The sequence below is a fragment of the Lepidochelys olivacea genome (genome assembly GCF_965140295.1).
Source record: "Lepidochelys olivacea isolate rLepOli2 genome assembly, chromosome: 11".
Classification (NCBI taxonomy): Eukaryota; Metazoa; Chordata; order Testudines; family Cheloniidae; genus Lepidochelys; species Lepidochelys olivacea.
Window position 1 is genome coordinate 61016661 of NC_140421.1, and position 23782 is coordinate 61040442.

The window sequence follows — 23782 nt, forward strand, 5'->3', positions numbered from 1 at the left end:
CAAATCAAATTCCCTTCTTTCGATTTCATTTCAGAGTTAAAGCGTGCCTACATTCGTTGAGAAAACTAGTACAAGGACATTGGTTTGTACACAGTGATTTGTATTGTTTCTCCTTGTGATGCTATAGTATACCACCGCATAGTTTTTTGTCAGGAGAGTGTGGTGCATCTCCACATAGCAGCATTAAATTTATTTATAATGGTTGCCTGAATTATAGATCTAGGCCAACTCCAGATTTCTGCTTGCAAGATGATGTCAGCAAAGTTTAAGTATGGAATGAAAGATTAGTCTTATTCCATGGCATCTACCACTGTTGCTGTTAGCAGAGCCTTTGGGTAACTTTCAGATGTGAGACACTATATTGTGGGGGGGCTGAACCAGTGGAGGGCAATACTTGTTTTCTTGTCTGTAGCAGACGGGGGATGGCTAACAATGTGATTGTATTGAATTAATTGTACTTGAGCCAAAGATCTTGTCCCAAGTGGCTCAAACATTTGGCTCAATTGTACTTGAGCCAAAGATCTTGTCCCAAGTGGCTCAACCCTAGTAAACCTGCGTTTTTCTCCCAAAACCGCAATCTGAGAGATTCCATGTCTTTTCTGAAATCACCATAGCTAACCTGCCTTAAAATTTCTGAATTCGCCATGAAGTTCCCGGTCAGATTTTTCCGCTTGCATGGCTATAAGCAGACTAGAGATTGGAATGCATTTCTGCTGTTCTTGCACAAACCTCGTGTACACCGCAGAATCAAGGTCGGCATCATTCGTTAAACGTGCTCGTTTTCTTTGAAGGCCATGCTCTTCATCCAGGTTATGAATGTAAGTTCCGAGCTTGTCAGCATTCTTTAGCCATCCACGAAAGGTGGACTTGTTAATGCCAATATCGCGGCTAATCTTTGCCTGAGTTTCGCCGTTTCTAAGTAATTCGATAACGTCCAATTTCTCCTGCACCGAGTAAGCCTTCCTTTTGCCCAACATTTCTGACATCTTTCTAAAGATAAATACGGTACTGTACCTGTAAATTTTTATTACATTACATTTGTATGGTGTTCTAGGCCTACAGCAATCGTCTTAGGGCTTGTTTACGCTTCTGTGCTGGGTCGATCTAAGGTATGCAACTTCAGTTACGTGAATAGTTGATGCTCTCCCGTCGACTGCGCTTGCGTTCCTTGTTCTGGGGGCATACTAGAATCGACAGGAGAGCGCTCAGTGGTCTGTCTATTGCGTCTGTACTCAAAAAATTGTACTGTACTTAAATTTGGGATCGATGGCCGCGACCGTGTTATATCTGAATTCGCATTATATAGAGGCGCGTTATAGCGAGGGTCCGGTGTAATATCACTTCGGTAATTTGACTTTACGTTTCAAAAAGAGCTTATTGATTCCAAGCAAAACAGCAATGCCTTCAGTAGGAAAGTAAATAGATCCAGTTTCTGTGCTAGCAGTGAGCATTATTGTAGTTATAGGCTAAGCAAATTAAAGAACACATTCATAGCTATAAACATATGGATTTCCATTTGTAAAGTATCACTCTGTCCCTCCTAACCAAGATGATACTCTAGTAATTACTGAAATAATGGCTCCCTTTTTCCCTCTTTTCTGTTTGTTGAAGTCTTTACATGCCTGTGACTGTCAATCCACGTGTTTGCTGAAAATGATTTGCTGTAGGGTTATTAGAGAATAAATGACTACAGCTTCTATATTTAAAAATTTTGAAACCATATCAAGAAAAGTAAATCTGATATTTTAATAATAGTTTAATCTGAAGCCAGCAACATTTAAAAAACATTTTATGCTATTTTTAGACACTTCTTTTTGGATTTTCTTTCTGAATTCCTGTCCACCATTTACTTTTGGTTGTCTGTGTATTCAACTTCTCAAGCCAACAGCTGGCTGCCCTGGTCCCATCTAGGAGAGATGGATACCACAATGGATTGATTTAAATCATCAATTTTAATCATAATTTTAATCAGAAAGCAGGTTTGAAACCTTGATTTAAAAATTGATTTTAATTTTGTTTTGCATTTGTAATTTTTATTTATTTTTCTAAAGAGAGGTTCATTCTCATTGGTTAGTATATCCATTTAAAAGATGTAGCTTTGCAAAGAAATATGGATTTACATTGTTTGGTAGTTTTTGCTAATCAGGAAGATACACTATGTTTATATACATGTATCCAAGCAATTGTATAGCTTAATTTACGTTTATTCAGGTTCTTAATTTTTACTATCATGTTAGAAAATGGAGAAAACCTGGATTTGTGCTGGAAATGGCCCAACTTGATTATCATACACATTGTAAGGAGAGTGATCACTTTAGATAAGCTATTACCAGCAGGAGAGTGGGGTGGGAGGAGGTATTTTTTCATGCTTTGTGTGTATATAAAAAGATCTTCTACGCTTTCCACAGTATGCATCCGATGAAGTGAGCTGTAGCTCACGAAAGCTTATGCTCAAATAAATTGGTTAGTCTCTAAGGTGCCACAAGTACTCCTTTTCTTAATGAGGCATTTCTTATTTAATAGATTTTTTTTTTTTTACTCATTTGTGTCAAGCTGCTTTTGGATGGAAATTGGAATTCAATTAAAAATACATAAAAACAGGCTGTGTGTGCAGAAAATTTCTTCTGCACAAATTTTTGTGCATGCGGTGTGTTCCCGTGTGTGCGGGGTTTAGGATCTGTGTGCACGTGCACAGCTTATAGGGAACAGTGCCTGAGAGTGTTTAGCTAGAAAAGAGAAAGTGAGATTGGGAGGGAGGGAGGGAGAAGGGGGATAAGAAGAGCCAAAGAGATTGGAAAAGCTTAAATGGGAAGGAAGAACAAAATGCAATGCAAGGAGAAAGCAGAAGGAGAGGGAAGGAAAGAGAGAAGAACAGACACTGGGGAGGAGGGAAAGATCTGTCTATATATCATAGCACTGCACCTTAAATCAAATTGTGGCCTCCTTCAGGGCACTCCATTCAGGTCTCAGGCCCCTAGTCATCAGGCTTCCACTCTGAAACAGGTGTGTTTCTCTCCCTCCAGACCCAGGGATTTAGGCTGGAATTCCTTCTGCAATTCACTGTGGTCATTTTAGCACGTCTGAGTTTAGTTCAGGACCTTCCATCCTATTCTCTCCCGGGGCAGTGACAGGGTTAACTAGTGACCAGCCAGCCTTCAAAGTGACCAGCTTTTGTTCTGAATAAATACATTTTCTCTATAAAACAGAGTATCTTGAAAATGATTAACAGTTTATGTGCCTGCCTGTTTTAGGAGGTGTCACCCATCTGGTAGGGGTTTGGGATTAGAAAGAGGTGTCCATACTACAAGTGTTACTTACGGAGAAAGGCTTTCTCAACAAGGAAGCCTTTGCAGCATTTCCTACAGATGGTCATACTGGATTTGCCCGATCGCCTCTGGAAGATTATTCCATAGCTGTATCCCATTGACTAAGAATGTTTTGTCTCCCACTTTATATGCTTTTCCTGAGCTTTTTGATCTGCGTTGTCTCAGAGAAGTGCAGCTGTCGCAAAAATGGAATAGAGTATGGGAAAAGCAAAAAAGGCAGAACAAAAATAAGTTGAATGCCAAAATTTTATGATAAATAATATGTGAATGTTTGAATTTACACTATGTGTATGTTTAGATATTGCGAAAGCATCCCTGCCAGGGAAGGCTTATCTCTGGTTCATCAGTTTACTTTTGAAAAATCAAACTTTTTGCCCTTTGAAATGAGTGTTCACCAAATGACAGAGATTCTGACAAACTTTCCCAGGGGACACTACTTCCAACGTTTCTGCCAAGGTTACCTCCCTCTTTCCCTCTGCAAACTACTCACTTTGAACCCTGCAGTGTAAGGGAGGAATGTAGAGGAAGATAGGAATGTATTGGGGGTGGGGTGGGGGGTGGAGCTTTAGTGACATCACCCACTGAAATGCCAGCAACCCTTAAAACTGCCCTTAGTGGTGCCCTGAGAATGGAATTTGGCCTCTAGTCAAGAGAGAGTGAATGTAACTAATATGCTCTAACGAGACGAACAAGTTTTTGTTTCTCTGCTAGTCCCAGGTCTACTTCTTTCCATACTGGTGTGCAGGTAGTGACTAATTTGTAAATTGCACATGAATGAATCTTTTTAAAAGACAAACAAACTAGCCAAAGGCTCCTGTTTTTCTGGGAGTGAGTCACCATTCAGTATTGGTATATAGTGTGTTTTTTGTTTTTTGTTGTTTTTTACTTTACTTTAGAATAGGCTACCAATGAGTCTTTAATGCCTTTACACAAAAAACTTTTTGTCCATAAGACACTGAAACTAATTTACTAACATGTCAACCAGTCGTTCTATGATCACTTGGTCTTTCCCCTCACCCTCTGTCTTGTCTATTTAGATTATGAGGTCTTCGCAGCAGGGACGATTTTAGTATTTATACAGCACCCAGCACAATTCTGAGAGTTGTCTTTTGCTGTGCTATCATAATATGAGGAACAAAAAATAATTCCTGTTCAGGTTGACCCCCTTATTACCTGGAGATGAAGTACCACTTTGAAAAATATGGAAAAGTATATTTTTAATAGAGATCACTCCCCAATGTAGTGGTCATGGTATGAAGTTATATACAGTGCACATGTTATACATTTTTTTTATTCCATATACGATTCTTTGCATAGTTATTGCTGGAATACAGGACAAATTGAATCGATACAGGAAGTGGGATATGGGGCAAAAAAAAGTTACATTCCTTAAAACAAGAATCTAGTGTCATCCTAATTAACTCTAGTGCAAAATACAGAGCATTTTATCTAAATCTCTTTAGTAAGGATATGTTGATTTAAAAAAAATTAGCATCTTTTAGGAAGCTGACAACCACTGGTGAGTATTTGAGGCTTGTTGTAGATTGTCTAAAATATTTTTTTTGATACCAGGAAGCAGAGAAGTACTAAAATGGACATGTAACCAATTGGAAAGAGCTCAACTTGGTTGAGAATTTCTAATGAAAGTCTCTTGGTTTGGGACTAAAATTTAATTTTCCCCATTACTTTTTTTAAGTAATATTTTTAAATGTTTTCTTTATTGTGAACAATACCGTTTCTCATACAGTTATGTTTACTGATGACCTACAGAACAATTTTTCTTAATGTGTTCCTTTCACTTTACAGAAAGACCCAGATTATTTGCAGCTTTGGCTGGACAGTTTTGTTTCTAGCTATGAACAGTTTCTGGATGTGGACTTCGAGAAGCTTCCTACTAGGTATGTAGAAATACAGATCTGCTCATCTTGTGTTTGATATCTGGAGAGAACCTGTCTGGGCTCCAAATCCTGTTTAAAATATATATAATAAAATTGTTTGTTCCACGCCAGTATTTCTTGACTGGCACTCCCAGTCCCATTCTGTAAAGGTCAAATTTGGGTTGCTAATGATAAAACTAGGTAAACAGTATTTGCATCAAACTAGGAAATGGCATCAACATAAATTTGTTTTTGTTAGCAGAAATTTACTTATTACAGCTCTTTAAATGTTGTTGAAATAAGTACTCTGCAGAAAACCTGGTGTGTGAAATAATATTTTGATGGCTTAAAAGAATATATAAGGGAAAGATCTGGATAGTAGATATAATTTTGCAATTTAATCTCTGGGATTATTTTAATATTAAGCATGAGCTAAAATTCTAAATTTGTCTAATATAGTTGAAAATATGTAAAAATAAGCTGCTTCTTTACTTGTATGCTGAGACCTTGGTTCAGGCTTTTGTACATTGTCCTGCAACAGCAGTGTTACTAGCCCGAAGCATTGAAAAATCATGAGATTTTAAAATATAACAAATGTTTGTTTCTTTTATGCCTTCTGGTTTTTGAGCCTTCAGGGCTCATGTTCTCAAACTTTTCTTCACAGCCATGAGGGCTAGAATTTTTTTTTTTTTGAAAGTTTTAGGAACTAGGGCTTTTAAGAAAAACCAAATACTGTGATACTCGGGGTGGGAATCATGAGAGTTGGCCATAGTGCTATAGCTGATATTACACTGTCTTAGGTGCTAGTGATGAATGCAGAGAATGAAGCTCCCTGTACTATGGTTCTGGTCCCAAATCCATTACAATCAATGTTGGATCAGGTTTTATTTAAGTATTAGCAATGTCCACAATTGTTGCAAGGAAACATTGAAGCCTGAAATTGGGTCCTAGCAGATTAAAAGTGTACTTTTTCTTAGCTATGTGTAATAATACTTTTCTCAGTGAATATAATATATTCATATAGAATTGATTATATCCAATTTATAACAAAAACTAAAAATGTTCTGTTTTGTACTGCATAGTCTGTCAGTTTAGCTTTGGTGTGGCAAAGATGTGTCCCCATAAGGTTGTATTTTTTGCCTAGAAAGTGTATAACTTCTAAATTGTCATTCTATAACATATAGTTTAGTATGAGAAATGTTAACAGTGGAATAACTGGACTAAATTAGAAATGTTTGGAAGTGTGCATGAACTACATAATTGTTTTTATTTTTTCAGTAGCCACATGGCAGAAGATTAAAAGGAAAAAACATAAACATATGGATAAACTGTGCAAAACAATGATAGTGTGGAGTGATAGTTTCAAGAGCTCAATATAAAATCTGGTATTTTGCTGTGATTAATGACAGGATTAGTGTTGTGACCTAAAAGAGTAGGATTGTATAGGATTGGACTCATTTTGTAACAGATGTAGAAAGAAAATGTCTAGGCAAAATAAGGGAGAGGGCAGGTGACTATTGTGTTTTGATGGCCAGAAATAAATATCCTACTATGAGACAGTTTATGTTCATTTTAACAATAAATCGCTGTTTCTGTCCCTGATTGCGCTTAGATATAATCACACTTAGTGACATCCTTCTGGATTTATTTTGTCATACATTATAAAATGTTGTAACTTTAATGGTGCAAAAAGAAAAGGAGTACTTGTGGCACCTTAGAGACTAACACATTTATTTGAGCATAAACTTTCGTGAGCTACAGCTCACTTCATCGGATGCAGTGAGCTGTAGCTCACGAAAGCTTATGCTCAAATAAATGTATTAGTCTCTAAGGTGCCACAAGTACTCCTTTTCTTTTTGCGGATACAGACTAACATGGCTGCTACTCTGAAACCTGTTTGGTGCAGTATTTCAAAGAGAAGAAATACAAAAGAATCAAACAAATAGTTCAAAATAAATATGGAGATATCACTTTATAATCTGCACATTACACCATGACATTCTCTTGTACCAAAGCTAATCTCTAATGTGTGTCCCAGAGTTGCTTCCCCTTTGTACATTTTAATAAAAAGCTAATTCTCCCTTCGATCCTGGAAGTGGTTGTGTTCTGCAAGCTGAAATGAGGAATTGTTGAGGGAGGGAAAGACACTATGTGTACTTTCATCTGATAGGATCTCAAAATGCTTTACAGCTACTGCATATGCATGCAGCACTTGATAGACATTTCTGAGTGAAAGGCAGCTGGGAACGAGTGTTGCAGAACAGGGCAGGGAGAGGAAATTTTGAACAAACTAAGGCACCCTATTTTCAAGAAAAATGCCATGGGATTTATGTCCATGAAGGGAACATGGGACTTCAATTTTATCAGCCAAAAGACCAAAACACAACTGACTTAATGGAACTCTAATTTACTTGCCCCTGAGGCATGAAGGACTGAGTTGGCGCTACTGAGATTTTTATCTGGATGGGTAATATCACAAGTGGGTCTGATTATAAGAACATCTTTTTCTGCACATAAAAATATATTTCCTTTTAAATCTTGTATGCCAAGTTTGAGAACCTGAAAAATCCCATTTTGTGTAATACATATCTCAAAAAACTCTGAATTAATTTGTTTGTTCTGGAAGTGTGGATAAAACATATATGGTAAGGTATTATTATAGACCAGAGAAAGAACTATGGGTTGTAGAGTTGGTCTTCTTTTGCAGCCCCATGCCTCAGCACGATTGCTCCCTATAGTTTTTGATAGTATTTTATCTAGTTTAGATGCATCCGATGAAGTGAGCTGTAGCTCACGAAAGCTTATGCTCAAATAAATTGGTTAGTCTCTAAGGTGCCACAAGTACTCATTTTCTTTTTATCTAGTTTAGATTCAAGCAGTGGGGGTTATAACACTTCCATTGGGAAGGTGTGTTCTTCTCAGTGTAATAGATTTGTTGACATCTATGCATATTGAACATGAGAGATTGTCACTCCACTATTTTGCATTTCTCAAAGCATCTATTGTACGTTACTATATTTACAATTGAAAGGGTAAAGTCTTACCAGCTGGTTAGAGGTTATTTTCCTTGCTGAATGGGGAAGAAGTTATGTTTAATAACTAATAACTGCTAGGGCAATTTGAATGTTATCAGTTTTCCTTTTGTTTTTGGCTTACATGCTGTTAAATTTACAACAAAGAAGGTTAAAGGAAGTTGTTGAAAAACAAATCAAACATATTTTTATATTCTTTATGGTTCAAACCCACATAAAAATGACTTAGGACACATGAAAGACACAAATAGCACATTTATCAGGAGTTTATGGCTAAAAAGTGAAGTCAGATTTTCTGCAGCTTTTATATTTTTAAGTGTGGGCTTCCTTTTGTAAAAATGCTAATCTATGTGTTTAAACTGCAGCATTTGTGTGAATGGAGTCAAACCAGTCTCCAATTAGTGTGGCGGATTAAAGCTGTTTACCCATGCTAATGCAAAGATTGGGAAAATAATTAATGAGAGAACTACATTAGGTCCATGGATCCATCAGATTTCTTTCACTTCCAGGTTTTGATGATTTGCTGATAGTCTGACATTAAAGACAGCAGTTCACAGTTACCAATGAATTGCACCTCTGACCTCTCCTAATCTCTTCCAGTGTAGCCTCCTTCTTGTCTCTGCCATCACATGTCTCCAAGTGATTCTCCTATTGTATATCTGCACCGCATTGTAAACCCATGTCTGTGGGATCCAGGCTTCCGGACTCAGTGTTTCCAAATCAGCGCTTGAGTGTCCACACAGCATTATAAACCTGGGTTTACAGTTGCTGGACCCAAGTCTCTCAGCCATGCTAATGCATCATACTGCGCTATGCAGATCTTCTGATTCAGATCTGCGGTTTCAGCTGTGTCCATATTGCAAAATGACAGGGCTTGGACCTGAATTACAAGGGAAATCAAGTATCAGAAGAGGGGTAGCGGTGTTAGTCTAGATCTGTAAAAGCGGCAAAGAGTCCTGTGGCACCTTATAGACTAACAGACGCATTGGAGCATAAGCTTTCGTGGGTGAATACCCACTTCGTCAGATGCAGGTTCTGACCAACACTCGTAGCAGGGTCCTAGAACTGAGTCCAGAGTGCTCATTGACCTGAGTCAGAGAGATTTGTGTGTGGACAGAAGGGGTGCTTGGGCTCAAACCTGAGTCAGACCCCAGGCTAAGTCTGCAATATAGAGCATACTCCTACTCTCGGGCCTGGCCCTGTGTTGCAGTCCCTTGGTGTTAACTATGATTTCCTCAACAGGTCTGGCTTATGCTCAGATATACATTTCTGAAGAAGGAAATGAGATGGCTAGTGAATCAGTACACATGTTAGAATTTTATCTTGGCTTGTGGATGAACTTCTGGCCCATGTCTTTAAAAGAAAAAAGATATACAAACTTCAGTTAATACCAGATTTTCAAAAGATTTTCCAATTCTTCTTTGAAATAGTCTTGTTTACACCGCTAACTATACTGGGAAAAGCTGATACTGTGCTTTATGTACCCTCCACTGATTTGCTGCTGTGATATGCTAAAATCTTACTCCATGAGAGATAAGAAATCTTGCTTGTTTCAAATAAACGTGTATTATATTTTCAGTCAGAGCAGCTCTACAAAAATGTGCATTTTTTACTCTGCACACGATCTCTTGTTATAATTTTTTTTCCCCAGTGGCGCAGAAAATGTTGAATTGGTAATAACTTCTTGCTCCCTGAGGCTTTTTTTCCCTCTTGTCTCATCAGTCAGCCTGTCTTCAGGGGTGTATGGCAATGAGGGAGTTGCTGCTTACTTTACTTTGCAGCATTTAAACCTCTTACTGAGAAACTACAGTTGGCCTTTTTGGAAAGCTACTTGTCTAGCCTCGTGGCTGAAGTTTAATTGAAATGATCAATGGAGAAATTCGTGGCCTGTAAAGGATTTTGTGTACATTGGCTTATGCAAAATGTGGGCATATACACTAGTATCTAGAAAGAGAAGGCTGCCTTCACAGAAAGATGCATTTCTTTTGTGGAGGTTGTGTGGAAGGTAGTAATTGCTCTGTCTCTGTATGTCTACTTCAGACAGCACTTGTACAGCGTTCTAAAGGATCAGGAGAGTGTGCACAGCTGTACTGTATATGAGTACTTTGAGTTCAGCTCGATGGCACTAATATTCTTATTTTTGCCCCAAATAGTGCTATATTTTGCTTTTAAATATTGGTAGGTATCATCTGAGTAGTTGTGTGGCTCCCCGAATAAAGTTCCACTTTTGGAGTTCGACCTGATTTTGGCAGTTGATTTCTCTCGCTTACCATATCTGGTTCTAACTAAAGGCTGTTGCAGGCTGGGTCCTCTAGTTGTTGCCCAGCTCTTCATTTTCCCCATAACCATTTACCATATGTTTCCCTGAAGAATCCTCCCTAGGTCAGACAGCTGATACCACAGAGCATCTCTTCATCAGCTGAAAGAGTGAATGAACAGCTCTTGGACTGAAAACTGCACTCTCTGCAAGTGAAATAATGACAGAAGGAGTCTATAGTAAAGGTTGCTGCTCCAACCCATCTGAGCATTTCCAGAATGTTATTGAACCAGAATAATCTATATAGCAGTATTGTGTGTTCTGGCCTTGCTGCTGTTTTTGTCTATAATTTTCTTCTTCTGAGCCTCTCTGATATTTTACACAAATCTTTTGAACATAGGGCGATCAACTGGTGAGAATGCATAATGGTTCCCTAGGGTAAAGTCTGGGCATGGCAGGACTCTGATACGTTGATTGTGCCAACATAACAGTGCTGTGCTTTCTGTTTCTTTGCTTTTTAAAAATAAGTAGAGGAACAAATCTATTTCCTGGTTTGATCTCCAGAAACTAGTAATGATAAGGCAGCAATTATTAATGCACCAGCCAAGTGCCAGGAATCAGATGGATTGCTGGGGATTTCTGTCTGCCAGACCCCTTATTTTCCAGTTTTCTCACATGTAATATTACCATTAAATTTCTTATTTGTGTGTCTTGTATAATTAGGATACTGAAGAATTTCACTGTGGATATTTAGTAAATGGGCCTCAGTGGCTAGTTGTAGTTAATATTGTATGTATTTGGTTACTTTTGGTGGATACCAGTGATTGTAAAAAAAATTTAATAGGGTAGCCCATACCTTAATGTAGAAAATATATTTTGGACCACCTTCTCCTTGATTTGGGATTCTACAGACCACTTCCCCCTAGTTTTTCTTACTTTTCCATGTAAGTAACTGCTGTAACATTAAGAAAACCATTTAATGTATTTTTAGCTGCCTTTCAATACAATTTAACAGCTGAGAACAAGGAGGAAGAGCTGGCACAATGTGACGAGGTGGTTTTTTTGTGGATCGCCAGCAAATGTTTGTGAACCACCAATAGCCCCAGTTTAGGAACATGTGTATTATAGTGGCTTGAAACAATGCACACAGATACACAAGAAGTACTAATAAAAAAAATTAATTTGCATATGTTAATTATTTTGTGTATTTTTTTTTTTTAAAGGGTGGATGATGTACCTCCTGGAATATCACTACTTCCTGATAATATTCTGCAGGTCCTGAGGCTTCAGCTGCTACAATGTGTCCAAAAAATATCAGATGGACTAGAAGAGGGGCAACAAGCCCTCTCACTTCTGCTTGTCAAATTCTTTATTATACTTTGCAGGTATTTATTTGGTTGGCTGCTGCTTTCACCAGTGTATTGTCTGGGAAATCTTGATTCACTTAAAATGATATAGATAGAGATTTTTGATACGCATACAGTGTGACCAAACATTGCCCAGTAGAGACAGAGACTCTCCATATTGCAGTCAACATACATGGTATAATGAAACAAAAAACCAACAGTAATATGGATAAAGAAGGCCACAATAAGAAAGGGATTGAATGGAGAAAATGACAGCATATTATTTGTAATTAAACTGTGTATATGAACTTGCAAATTTATGTTACATAACAGAAACAAGATTTTTTTTTTAAAGCAGATTACTAATATGTTTTTGGCCATGAAATAATTTCCAAGGGAACTGTCCAGGGAAAGTTGATTCACATTCTTAACATATTTACATGTCCCTTAAATAGTTTAGGGAAATATTTTATTTTATATTACTGGCATCTTCTGAAACTTCGATCTTATTTTTTGTGATATTGCTTAACCATATACCAAACAACCATATAAGTAGAGGTCTAAAAATGTCCATTCCTTCCAAATTTTAAATTGTTCATTAACATAATTTAGAATACAACAGTTTTATCTCTAACAATGTCTGTTGAGACAGAGCTGCTCTGATTTACACTCTGTGACTGTTCCCTGAGGAATATCTACAAAATGAGCAAAGCTCTCTCACTGGCCATGTCCACTCCTCAGTCACCTCCAATATGTCCCCAGGATGGGGTCTAGAAAGGACGCAGCCCTACTCTGGCCAGAGAAATCTCCTTTTCCTGGGGGCATTCCTCAGGAGCCATTTCCGACCCTGTGGTCCTTTCACCCTGCCAGAACAATGAAAAAGCACTGTATGGCAAGAGACAGTTGTGCCCAAATTGTGTTAAAATTCTAAGGATAAGTTAAGGAAACAGTAGTAGCTGTAGCTTCAGATTTCTGTGCTTTGTCAATTTTAGTTAGTCATTGGAAAAAATATCCTTGTTTGTCGCTGAGTTCTTTATTTTAGTTCACATGCCTCAAGGGTTGAGAAATATATTGGTAACACCTACAATATGCAAGCAGGAGTGGTTTTCTTTTGCCTTTTATGATTTGTTTAGTTTTCTAAGAATATACACTCAGATGCTTATCTTTTTTGTAATTAAAACTGGTAATAGGCCTGTGGAAAACTCACTCGGAGTTTAGAAACCATTTGTGGCTAAGTCACCAGTTTTCTTCGTGATGTCAGAGGAATAATTGTTGTCTTCGGTATCAGATTCCATTTCTGAGTTCTTTGTTTATTTAGAATGCTCTGTGAATCAATTTAACTTCTGAAATCTGAGATTCCAGATAATACAGACATGGCTGGAGCTCTGACTGTCCTCTAATTTTCTTCTAGATGGAAGACAAATATGTATAGTATATTAATGTGTGATGAATAAACATTACAGTATATTATTTTTCTCAATATTTTAAAAATATTGACACTTGTGTATTTTATATTGATGCTTAAAAAAAAAAAGCTTCAGAGGCCTGTTTAAATAATATTACAATATACAAACAACTGTGGCTCATGTTGCTCCTACAGAAATCTGGCTAATGTGGAAGAGATTGGGACTTGCTCCTACATTAACCATATCATCACCATGACTACACTCTACATTCAGCAGGTACGTGGAATTACAACTCTCATATACATTGCTGCTAGAAATACAGAAAGAGGATTGAGGGCTCAAGTTTGGGAGCTAGGGGGTCTGGATTTTCTTCCTAACTCTGCCACAAACTTCTTGTGTGACTTTAGGCAGGTCACACATTCTTTCTGTACCTCAGTTTTCCATCTTTAAAATCAGAACAATAATACCTACCCACCTTATTGCAATGATTTGAGGCTTTTTATTTATATATACAAAAGGGCTTTACAATCTTTAGTTGAGAGTAGTCTAGAAGAGCCAAGTATTCAGAATTTATTCTAAGTTGGATGAGTGTAGAATTTAATAAAAAGGCTGAAGAGAAGGCTCAATCATTGCATGTTTATATGTAGCGATCCCTGTTCTTGATCAATAATGCATTTTTTTCACGGCTTATTTACAAGCATCTGAAAAGTCTTAAAAGAACAGTTTTAAAATGTGTTCTAAGCAATTGAAGTTAAAAGAATTATTTTAGAAGAATTGGTTTCTTTAGTTAGGAGGTGATTTCAATACTTCAGTTTATGTTGAAATGTCAGCCCTACTTAGGAAGTATTTGGGTAGGGAATATTTAAAATTGTGGAGGTCTGTTCCCCACAGTGTACATGTGAAATTGTCATTAGCGTCAGTGAATGTTATGCACGTATATCATGGAGATAGTAGAACCTTTTGAGTTGATGATTATTTTTAGTGCACTGTATATTGCATATCTCAATAAAGCAGAAGGAATTGAAGCTTGGACTGGGATTTTCAAAGGAGCCTAAGTGAGACAGGTTCAAATATGCCATTGAAAGTCAGTGAGAATCGGATGCCCAACACCCTTAAGGTCTCTGGAGAATCCCAGCCTTAACTCCGTCGGTAGACTTCTTTGTTCACAAAATTTGCGTTCCTAGAAGCATTCTGATCATAATTGTTTCTTTTCTCTCAGTTAAAAAGTAAAACAAAAGAGAAAGAAGTGGCAGATCAGTCGCCTGTAGAAGAGTTTGTAAGACATGCATTGGCTTTTTGTGAAAGTCTCTATGATCCATATCGAAATTGGAGGCAGCAAATTGCAGGGTATGTAGTTACCTCATATGGTAAATTCTAATACTGTGAGGATGGTTTCTTTAAAATATTACTATAGTTCTATTTAATGGTTTCAACACAACCATGGTCACCCCCCACCAAGCTGAAATGAGACATAATTACACTGATACACTTGTGCTCTTGCATTTTAGCAGTTACTGGTATTGGTAGCACTGAGGACTAGATATGATATCAATAAGCTTCCCCAAAGATATGTTCTGTATTGAAAACATGAATGAAGGAATCAAGAAAGTATCTCTTTGCACAAAAATCAATACTATGAAACAGATTGATAATTATTAGGGTTCTGTACTACACTGCCACTAGGAGTATTGGAGTACTAATCTATCCAATTCCATCAAATAAAAACCCAGTTTTGTTATTTGAAAGTTCTGGAGAGAATAGATAGCCAGGGTCCCAGCTGAAGACTTCCTGAGGTACATGTTTAGAAGCAGATTAGCAATGTATGCTTTATGCTGGGTCCTAATCACCTGAAATAGTGTATGATTTTGCTAGAGATGCTACCTGTTCCTTTATTTTAGTAATAAAAATAGAGATTGAGAGGAAATAATTAATCTGTTACAAATCTTTACATATTCCTGCTTGCTTTTAAAACATTTATTAAACATTTCAAGTATACAAATTATTGTTTACAAAACAGATGTTGTTTTGTTAGCATTATTGTGGTATTCATTACCACAGTATCAAAACAAAATTTAAAAAGGCTCTGCATTTAGTTGGAAGCTGTTGCACTATGACCTCCATAGCTGAATCAAATATGTGCCCAATTTTCATCTGAAAATTTACTAGTAATAATTTCTTATAGTGGCTTTCCTGGTTTCCCAGAAAATGGTGCCTTATGAATCCATCAGTTTTTCCAAGGGATAACAAAATTTCCCTAATACAGCTGCCCAAAATATGGGGAAAGGAAGGAGATAAGTGGAGGAAAACAATAGAGAGCTCCTTATCAAATAAGATCCAGTCAACGGAGACCTCAGGCCCTGAGAGGAGTTCTAGTGAGGCTCTGAGTACTTCAAGAACCATGAAGCATGTTAAGACTCCAATTAAGTCCCATACCTCAGCAGAAAAGGGCTTAGTATGAAAGAATACTAGTACTAAGAGACGAGCTTCACTGGAATCAATCAACTGTGGAAAATTTACCTTTCAATGGCCAGAAGCTTTTTGCAGATTCTGTGGATGACTCACTTCATAACCTACTCTAGGGCAACACTTAGGTCGTTACGGATATACATGCCTGCAAAAGGAAGTTTAGCATGTCTCAATCAGCACAAAGATCCTGCCCTGCTCTATTTTCCACCTTCCATAGGCCACTGGAATCACTGGCTTAAGAGGCTGAGGTTTTCAAAGAAAAAGCCTGCAACTACCTTGACTGCTTTATCTCAGCCTTTACCATCATGCAAACGCCAGTTTTGCTGGTTTGGTCATGAGACCAGACCACCCAATTACTAGGTTTTATCAGCTGCACGACACAACCCCCTTTTCTCAATTTGGTCACTGCCTCTCTATTTCATCAAAGATGGGAAGGTATAACACTGGACAAATGAGTATTGGAGGCCATTACTTCAGGTTATACTATCCAATTTACCTCCACCCTGCCGTTTCAACCCCTTTCCCCATCCCTTTTCAGGGACCTCTCAGAGCAGTTGCTGACCCAGGAGATCTCATCGCTCCAGAGTCTAGGAGCCATAGAGCCAGTTCCACTTCAATACAGAGGAAAAGGGTTCTATTCAAGATATTTTCTGATAAGTAAGAAAAATGAGGGTTGGAGGCCAATAGTACGTCTCAGGCAATTGAATAAGCATGTCGGACATTTGAAATTCAGAATGGTTTTCCCTAGCAGTTATAATTCCCTTCCTGCAATTTGGCAACTGGTTTGTGACCCTCAACCTCAAAAATGTCTATTTCCACATAGTACTTCATCCTTATCACAAAAGATTTCTTCATTTCACTTTCAATTGCAATCATTACCCATACTGGGTACTACACTTTGGCCTTTCATCTGCCCCCATTGTATTCTCAAAAATCATTGTAGTCATAGCTACATACCTCTGTCATCTAGGAATAACTGTCTTCTCTACCTCAATGACTGGCTTCTCAAGAGTCGGTCATATCATGAGGTATGGTCAAGCAGTTCAAACAGGTTCAGGAAGGAAGGAAGATAAATCTCAAGAAATCGATCTTGACCTTCTACCCAACAAAATGTCTTTATAGGAGTGCTTCTGGATTCGATAATCGGCAAAGTTTATCTCCCACTCAACAGATTCCTTGCTTCAAAGAGCTCAGCCCTCAAGTTCCAGCAAGGACATGTCTGTAGCTGTAGGACACATGGCAGCTTGTGTTTTTGTGACACAAAATGCCAGGTTGCATCTTTGACATCTCCAGGGGTGGCTCAGTACTGTTTTTGTACCCAACAAACATATATATCTGTATCCAGTCAGGTTCTACAGTTACTCACCTAGTGGATGAATCCATCCAAAATTTATGCAGGAATCCTGTTCAGCTGGAATCCCCCTACATTCTTATTAACATTGGATGCTTACCTTTTTGGGATGGGGAGCCCATTTGGGTCCATACACAGCCCAAGGCAAATGGTCACAACAGGAACAGCTCTACATCAACCTGTTGGAATTAAGGGTTGTCAGAAATGCTTGCCTCCACTTTCTTCCCTTACTCAAAATCAAGTCCAAAAAGATCATGCCAGACAACATAGCATGTGTGTAGTATATCAATCATCAGGGCAGAACACGTTCCCCCTCACTCTATACCAAAGCGATAAAGCTTTGGAACTGGAGCATAGCCAAGCGGAGAGTCATCTTGGCTTCTTACCTCCCATGGATACTGTTAGAAAGCTTATTCCTTCACTCTCCCACTTCCCTGGTCCTTCTCGCATGAACAGAGAGCAACAATACCTGAAGTCCGAAGGTGCAAAGAATTCGATGTTTATTGAGGTGAACTTCCAGCAAGGTTAAATAAAGTTCCTTTTTCCTTATTTTCGAATCCCAACTTACTTCCTGTTTGTCCCTAATTTATATAGTAATATTCTTAGCTATACCTTAACCAATCATTCTACTGAAATTTAACTAACCAATCCTAACATATTGTAACATGATTAGCTAACCAATTATATCCCACCACAATAATTAGATTACACCCAGCAAAATTAATTATACAGCAGACAGAAACAATCACAGAACCAGACAGAGATTATACAGACAAACAATAGCAAAGTGATTATAATGACAAAACAATACAGAAGTGAGGATTTCACATCCCAGCTATTGATAAGTGAGTTCTTGCCAGACAGGATGCTATCAAACTAAGTTTCCTTTTACATTTTCTAGGCACTTCCCTTTCTCTGGAGGTGATAGGAATACAATCCTGTCCTGATAAGTGCCTGACAGCTCAATAGCACCTTATTTCAATGTGACTAGTTTGGAATGTGAGGATGTGACTATTCACTTCCTAGCTTATGGCTGCCTCTGCTGCTTAGCCAAAGGCCTTAGCCTAAGAACAGGGCCTCAGACTGTCACAGTAAGAGAAGGACCTTACACTGGCAGACAGTGATTTTGATTCTTTCTTTTATACCTCTAACTAGCCAAGTGATAAGAATACACCTAAATTCTTAAAGTACAGACCTTTACAGACAGGCCTGAATATCTATATCCTAACAGATACAGAAAACCATGGCAGATGACCTGAGTAGACATTTCTTTCCAAATGACGAATGGGAGTTGGACTCTCATGTCCTCAACAAAATATTCCTAGCTTGTGGATTTCCAGAGGTCAACCTTTTTGCCATAGCAGCAAACACAAAGTGTAGGAAATTCTGTTTTAGATGGAGATTCAATTCCCAATCTCTAAGAGACACTTTCCTCATTACATGGTGTGATGGGGTGTGCTTCCTACACTGGCCCTGCAAGATTGGAGTTAGGCCAGGTGGGCCAAATCAGCTAATTAGTCTGCAAATGGGAGCTTTAGGCTGGAGGTAGCTAATTAATGAGAACCTCACGTGTGAGGGATAGGTGAGGCTTCTACAATAGACAGGAAATTGGAAGCAGAGGAGGGGGCAGAAGTCTGCAGTCACTCCCTGGGAGAAGGAAGGAATGTTTGGGGGCTGCAGAGATGAGTTGCCTGAAGTCACTCCCTGGGAGAAGGGAGTGAAAAGACTGGCAAACCTCGGGGAGTGGTGAAGGCAAGGATTTATGGAAGCGGCTCAGGGAAAGGCAGCAAAGTGCAGGGAACAGACCTTGGCTGCTGTGTAGAGGATCCCTGAACTGGAACCTGGAGTAGAGGATGGGCCCAGGATTCCCCTGCCAGCCACTGCGGGAGTGGTATAGTGAGGCAGTGAAGAAGAAGACTGCCTGAGACTACTGGAGAGCAGGAAACTTCATACAGTTCCCCCCTTTGTCCCCTCGGGAAGGGGGAAACCACAATAGCGTTTGGAGGGCTGAGTAATGAAGAGGACAGCTGCGGGTCCTGAGAGCGAGAGGGGCTACGGAGGAGAAGCTAATGGGATGTAACCACTGGAAGAAGCATTGGCCTCTCTGAGCTAATCCTTAGAACTGCCAGGACTTGGCGCCATCCAGTGGTGAGTAGAGCAACCTGTTACACATGGACAAAGGGTATTTTCTGTGCATATCCTCCAACTCCATTGCTCTTAAATGTCCTTAAGATCAGAAAGGACTAAACCAAAGGCATTTTGATTGCACCAACTTTGCCAAGAAAAGTTTGCTTTCCTTATTTCTTCAAACTCACCTCTTGCCCTCTGTGGTGGCTCCCGATCAAACCTCGACTATTGTCTCAGCTTGTGGGTCCGACGCTTTACCCCAGTTTTAACGTCCTGCAACTACAAGCTTGGTTCCTTAATGGTTCTCAGGCCTAGAGATCACATATTCATTGGAAGTACAAAAGATACTCTTAAATAGCCGAAGGGAATCCACTAGACATATTTACCTTCAGAAGTGGAGAATATATAACCTTTGGTGTAACTGGCACCTTTTTTCCCCCATCCGGTTGTCTCTTTTCTCAGTCTTGGATTACCTATTGGAATTGAAAAATTAAGGCCTTTCTGTGAGTTCCGGCAAGGTTCATTTCGCAACAGTAACAGCTTTCCATATGCCAGTGGAAGGTTTCTAGGTGATTGCTCATCCAACCATCACAAGATTTCTAAGAGGACTTATTAATCTTTTTCTGCATATTAGAGCCCCTGCACTGCTTTAGGATCTCAGCCTGGTTCTTAACTGTCTCATGAAACAACTCTTTTAACCATTAGCAATGTGCTCACTGTTACATCTGTCTATGATGAAGACAGCCTTCTTGGTGGCAATCACTGCTGCTTGAAGGATTGGGATGACTCTAATGGCAGACCCCCCCCCCCCCCTTTACTTTGTTCTCCAAGGAGAAGGAATCCTTACAGCCTCATTGAAAGTTCTTACCTAATGCGTCTTCTGAATTTCATGTCAACCAAGCTAGTCACCTTCTGTTTTTTCTTTTTCCCTAAGCTGCATGAGTCTACACAAAAAGTCTGCTTTTTATATGCTAAATGTTGAGGGTGTTAGGCTTTTACTTGAACAGAGAGACTGCTAGACTCTTTGTTTCTGTAGCAGATAGACCTAAGGGAGTGCCAGTCTGGCAGTCTCCGCTCAGAGACTTTCTGAATTGATCTCTGGATGTATTATTGCCTGTTACGGTTTTGCTGAGGTTACACCTCCCCTAAAAGTGACTGCATGCTCTGTTAGGGATCACAGTCTACATCTGTAGCTCTACTCAAAGATGTTCTGGTTGCTGAAATCTGTAGGGCTGCACCATGCTCCTCAGTGCCAGTGTTTTCCAACCACCAAGCCCTAATTCATGTTGCAAGATCGGATGTGGCAATAGACAACGCAGTTCTTTCTTCAGTAGTGGACTCTTTTCTGAAACTCCCACCCCCTTAAAGGGTTACTGCTAGGGAGTCACCAAAAGTGGAATACCCGTAAGGACGCTACTTGAAGACGAAGGAGAGATTTAGATAGTGGCATACAGAGTACACTTATAAAGTTTGCGGACGTTACCGAACTGGGAGGGGTTGCAAGTGTTTTGGAGGATAGGATTAAAATTCAAAATTATCTGGACAAACTGGAGAAATGGTCTGAAGTAAATAGGATGAAATTCAATAGGGACAAATGCAAAGTACTCCACTTAAGAAGGAACAATCAGTTGCACACATACAAAATGGGAAATGACTGCCTAGGTAGAAGTACTGTGGAAAGGGATCTGGGGGTCATAGTGGATCACAAGCTAAATATGAGTCAACAGTGTAACACATGTTTGCAAGAAAAGCAAACATCATTCTGGTGTGTATTAGCAGGAGTATTGTAAGCAAGACACAAGAAGTAATTCTTCCGCTCTACTCCGCGCTAATTAGGCCTCAACTGGAGTATTATGTCCAGTTCTGGGTGCCACATTTCAGGAAATACATGGACAAATTGGAGAAAGTCCAGACAAGAGCAACAAAAATTATTAAAGATCTAGAAAACATGACCTATGAGGGAAGATTGAAAAAATTGGGTTTGTTTAGTCTGAAGAAGAAAAGACTGAGAGGGGACATGACAGCAGTTTTCAAGTACATAAAAGGTTGTTACAAGGAGGAGGGAGAAAAATAGTTCTTAACTTCTGAGGATAGGACAAAAAGCAATGGACTTAAATTGCAGCAAGGGTGATTTACATTGGACATTAGGAGAAGCTTTCTAACTCTCAGTGGTTAAGCACAGGAATAAAGTGCCTAGGGAAGTTGTGGAATCTCCAATGTTGGCGATTTTTAAGAGCAGGTTGGACAAACACCTGTCAGGGATGGTCTAGAATCTAGATAATACTTAGTCCTTCCTTGAGTGTGGGGGACTGGACTAGATAACCTCTCAAGGTCCCTTCCAGTTCTGATTCTATGCTTCAGACTCTGTGATTCTTATATTTTTGCAGGACACACGAATTCTGGTTTCATGCAACAGGACATTAATTGACACCACAGTTCACATGGTGGTCCTTCTCCATACTACAAAAGTATTTTCAAATTTAACATATCTAACGCATCTTATTGTCTCATTGTTTGTGCTTATACATTTTAAATGGGTAGGAGTTTTCACTCTCATAATGTTTTGTTTAATTAAGGTACAGAAGTTCACAATGAATCATAAGAATTAAATACTATAGAAACAATATTCTATAACAATAGTTACCTGAATGTGTAAAATATGCAATTTAAATACATTTGTACATGCAAACAAATACATATCACATACCCATGTATTATAAAGGAAAAGACTGAACATTTATCTAGAGGGAGATTGATTACAACTGATACACTTCAAGCTCTCAATGTCTTTCTCTGTTCTAAAAACTGAGCTATTTTTTCTGAATTGGTAGAAGATGGAAGCCAGAATGAACAGAGAGAAGTATGACAGAAGGAATCATTTTGGTTTTATGAGATTAAAATGCTAATATAATCACTGTTGAAATAAAAATGTAAGAGCAGTATCAGTGAGTAATTTTCCTTAAAATTACATTTTTTCCATAATAAACCCCTCATAAAGTTTTTTGCCCATTTTCAAATTGCATGGTGTAGAAATTTGGCAGTAAAGTTGGTGGCTTGGTTGCTGTAATTAAGATCAAATAACAGATTTCTCTTTTTAATAAACCAAAACCATATTGTAAATGTTAAGCCATTTTAAGTGTGGAGTAGCGAATACATGACTAGCTGTGCCTCAGTTTTCAGGATGAAAACACTTATTCTTTCTTTTTGATGTTGTGGGATAAAGATACTGTAGTTTGTTTCTGCAGTGTATTTATGACCTATGCAGAAATAAACCTTGGTGCCATCTCTAACTTCTCTCATGTATCATTATTTTGATTGTAGGCGACTCTTGAGTAGTGTTGAAAAGAGCAGACAGAAATATAAACCAGCCTCCCTCACAGTGGAATTCATCCCTTTCTTTTACCGTAAGTACTATTGAAAGTGTGTGTGTTACTGATTACCTTTCAAGGACCATATTTCTTGGTGCCGTAGTTCTAGTCCCACTGTAAACATTTGATAAGTGCCAAAAGCCACTTGCTTCCTTTCCAAGGTGAGGGCTTATTGACATTTGATCTACCTCTTTTTGTACCAAAGAATTTGGCTTTGTTTGGAGTGCCATCATGCCATCATCATCCATGGTATTGTGGACTTTCTTAGTGTGGATCATTCAAGCATTTTCATGGTGCAGCGTACCATATTTTAACAAAGAAATGGTCTCATGGCTCACCTACTGTCTCATTTGCTGTGGCACATGCAACCTGCCTCTAGGACATACAGTAATTGTAGGACACTCTACAAAGTTTTGTCCTGTTCTTCAAAGGTAGGAAGTACTATGCAAAAGAGCTTTGTGGATGAATGGCAACAGAATGTCCTGAACTCAACGCTCTGAATTGTTAAATGCGCTCAGCTGCATGCGGCCAAAACATTTGTTGATGTCGCATAACTGCCAATAACTGCCTCCTCTGTTAGTTTGTATCTACTGAGAGATGAAACCTCCCATGTTCTGTTCTTGTCCGAGCTACTTTTTTTAGTCATCTCTTAGGCTTTGTCTACACCAGAAAGGGTTTGCATGACACAATTATGTCAGCAATGCAGGTGCAGCTTGTATCAGCAAAAATAGTTATTTTGCTGGTATAGTTTATATCAGTTCCCCAAACAAAATAAACTGTACTGGCAAAAGGACACTTTTGCTGGTACATCTGTGTCTACCTTAGCGCTTTTGCCGACATAGCTGTGTTGGTTGGGGAGGGTGATTTTTTTCACATGTCTATCTGATATAGCCATGCTAACAAAACTTTTAAGTGTAGGCCAACTGACTTCAGCCTTCTAAAACAGTTTTTTTCTCAGATTTTGTTCAGATAGTTCTTCCTATTAATAACTTACAACAATAAGGTTTTTCTTTTTATGCATAAATAAGAAAATGATATGCTATACATGAAAGTTTAAAAAAAAAAGCTGTATATGCAATGGATGTTCTCCCTGTTTTAGGCCCAGATTCAGGAAAGCCTCTTTATTCAGGACAGGGGAGACTGAATTGAATCCATTGGCGCTTAAGTGCATATTGAAGTGCTGTCCTGATTTGGTGCCTTAATGAATGCTCCCTTACATTTCTTTC

At 38.7% G+C, this 23782-nt stretch overlaps 1 protein-coding gene across 1 annotated transcript in view; it reads left to right on the plus strand.

Moving 5' to 3' along the window:
• NBEAL1 (neurobeachin like 1) overlaps nt 1-23782 on the plus strand; it is a 139298-nt gene that overhangs the window by 12674 nt on the left and 102842 nt on the right. The window contains exons 3-7 of the mRNA XM_084643634.1: nt 5133-5224; nt 11716-11877; nt 13439-13520; nt 14464-14591; nt 22510-22592. Of these exons, the coding sequence (XP_084499760.1) occupies nt 5133-5224; nt 11716-11877; nt 13439-13520; nt 14464-14591; nt 22510-22592 (547 nt within the window). The remainder of the gene's footprint in view (nt 1-5132; nt 5225-11715; nt 11878-13438; nt 13521-14463; nt 14592-22509; nt 22593-23782) is intronic.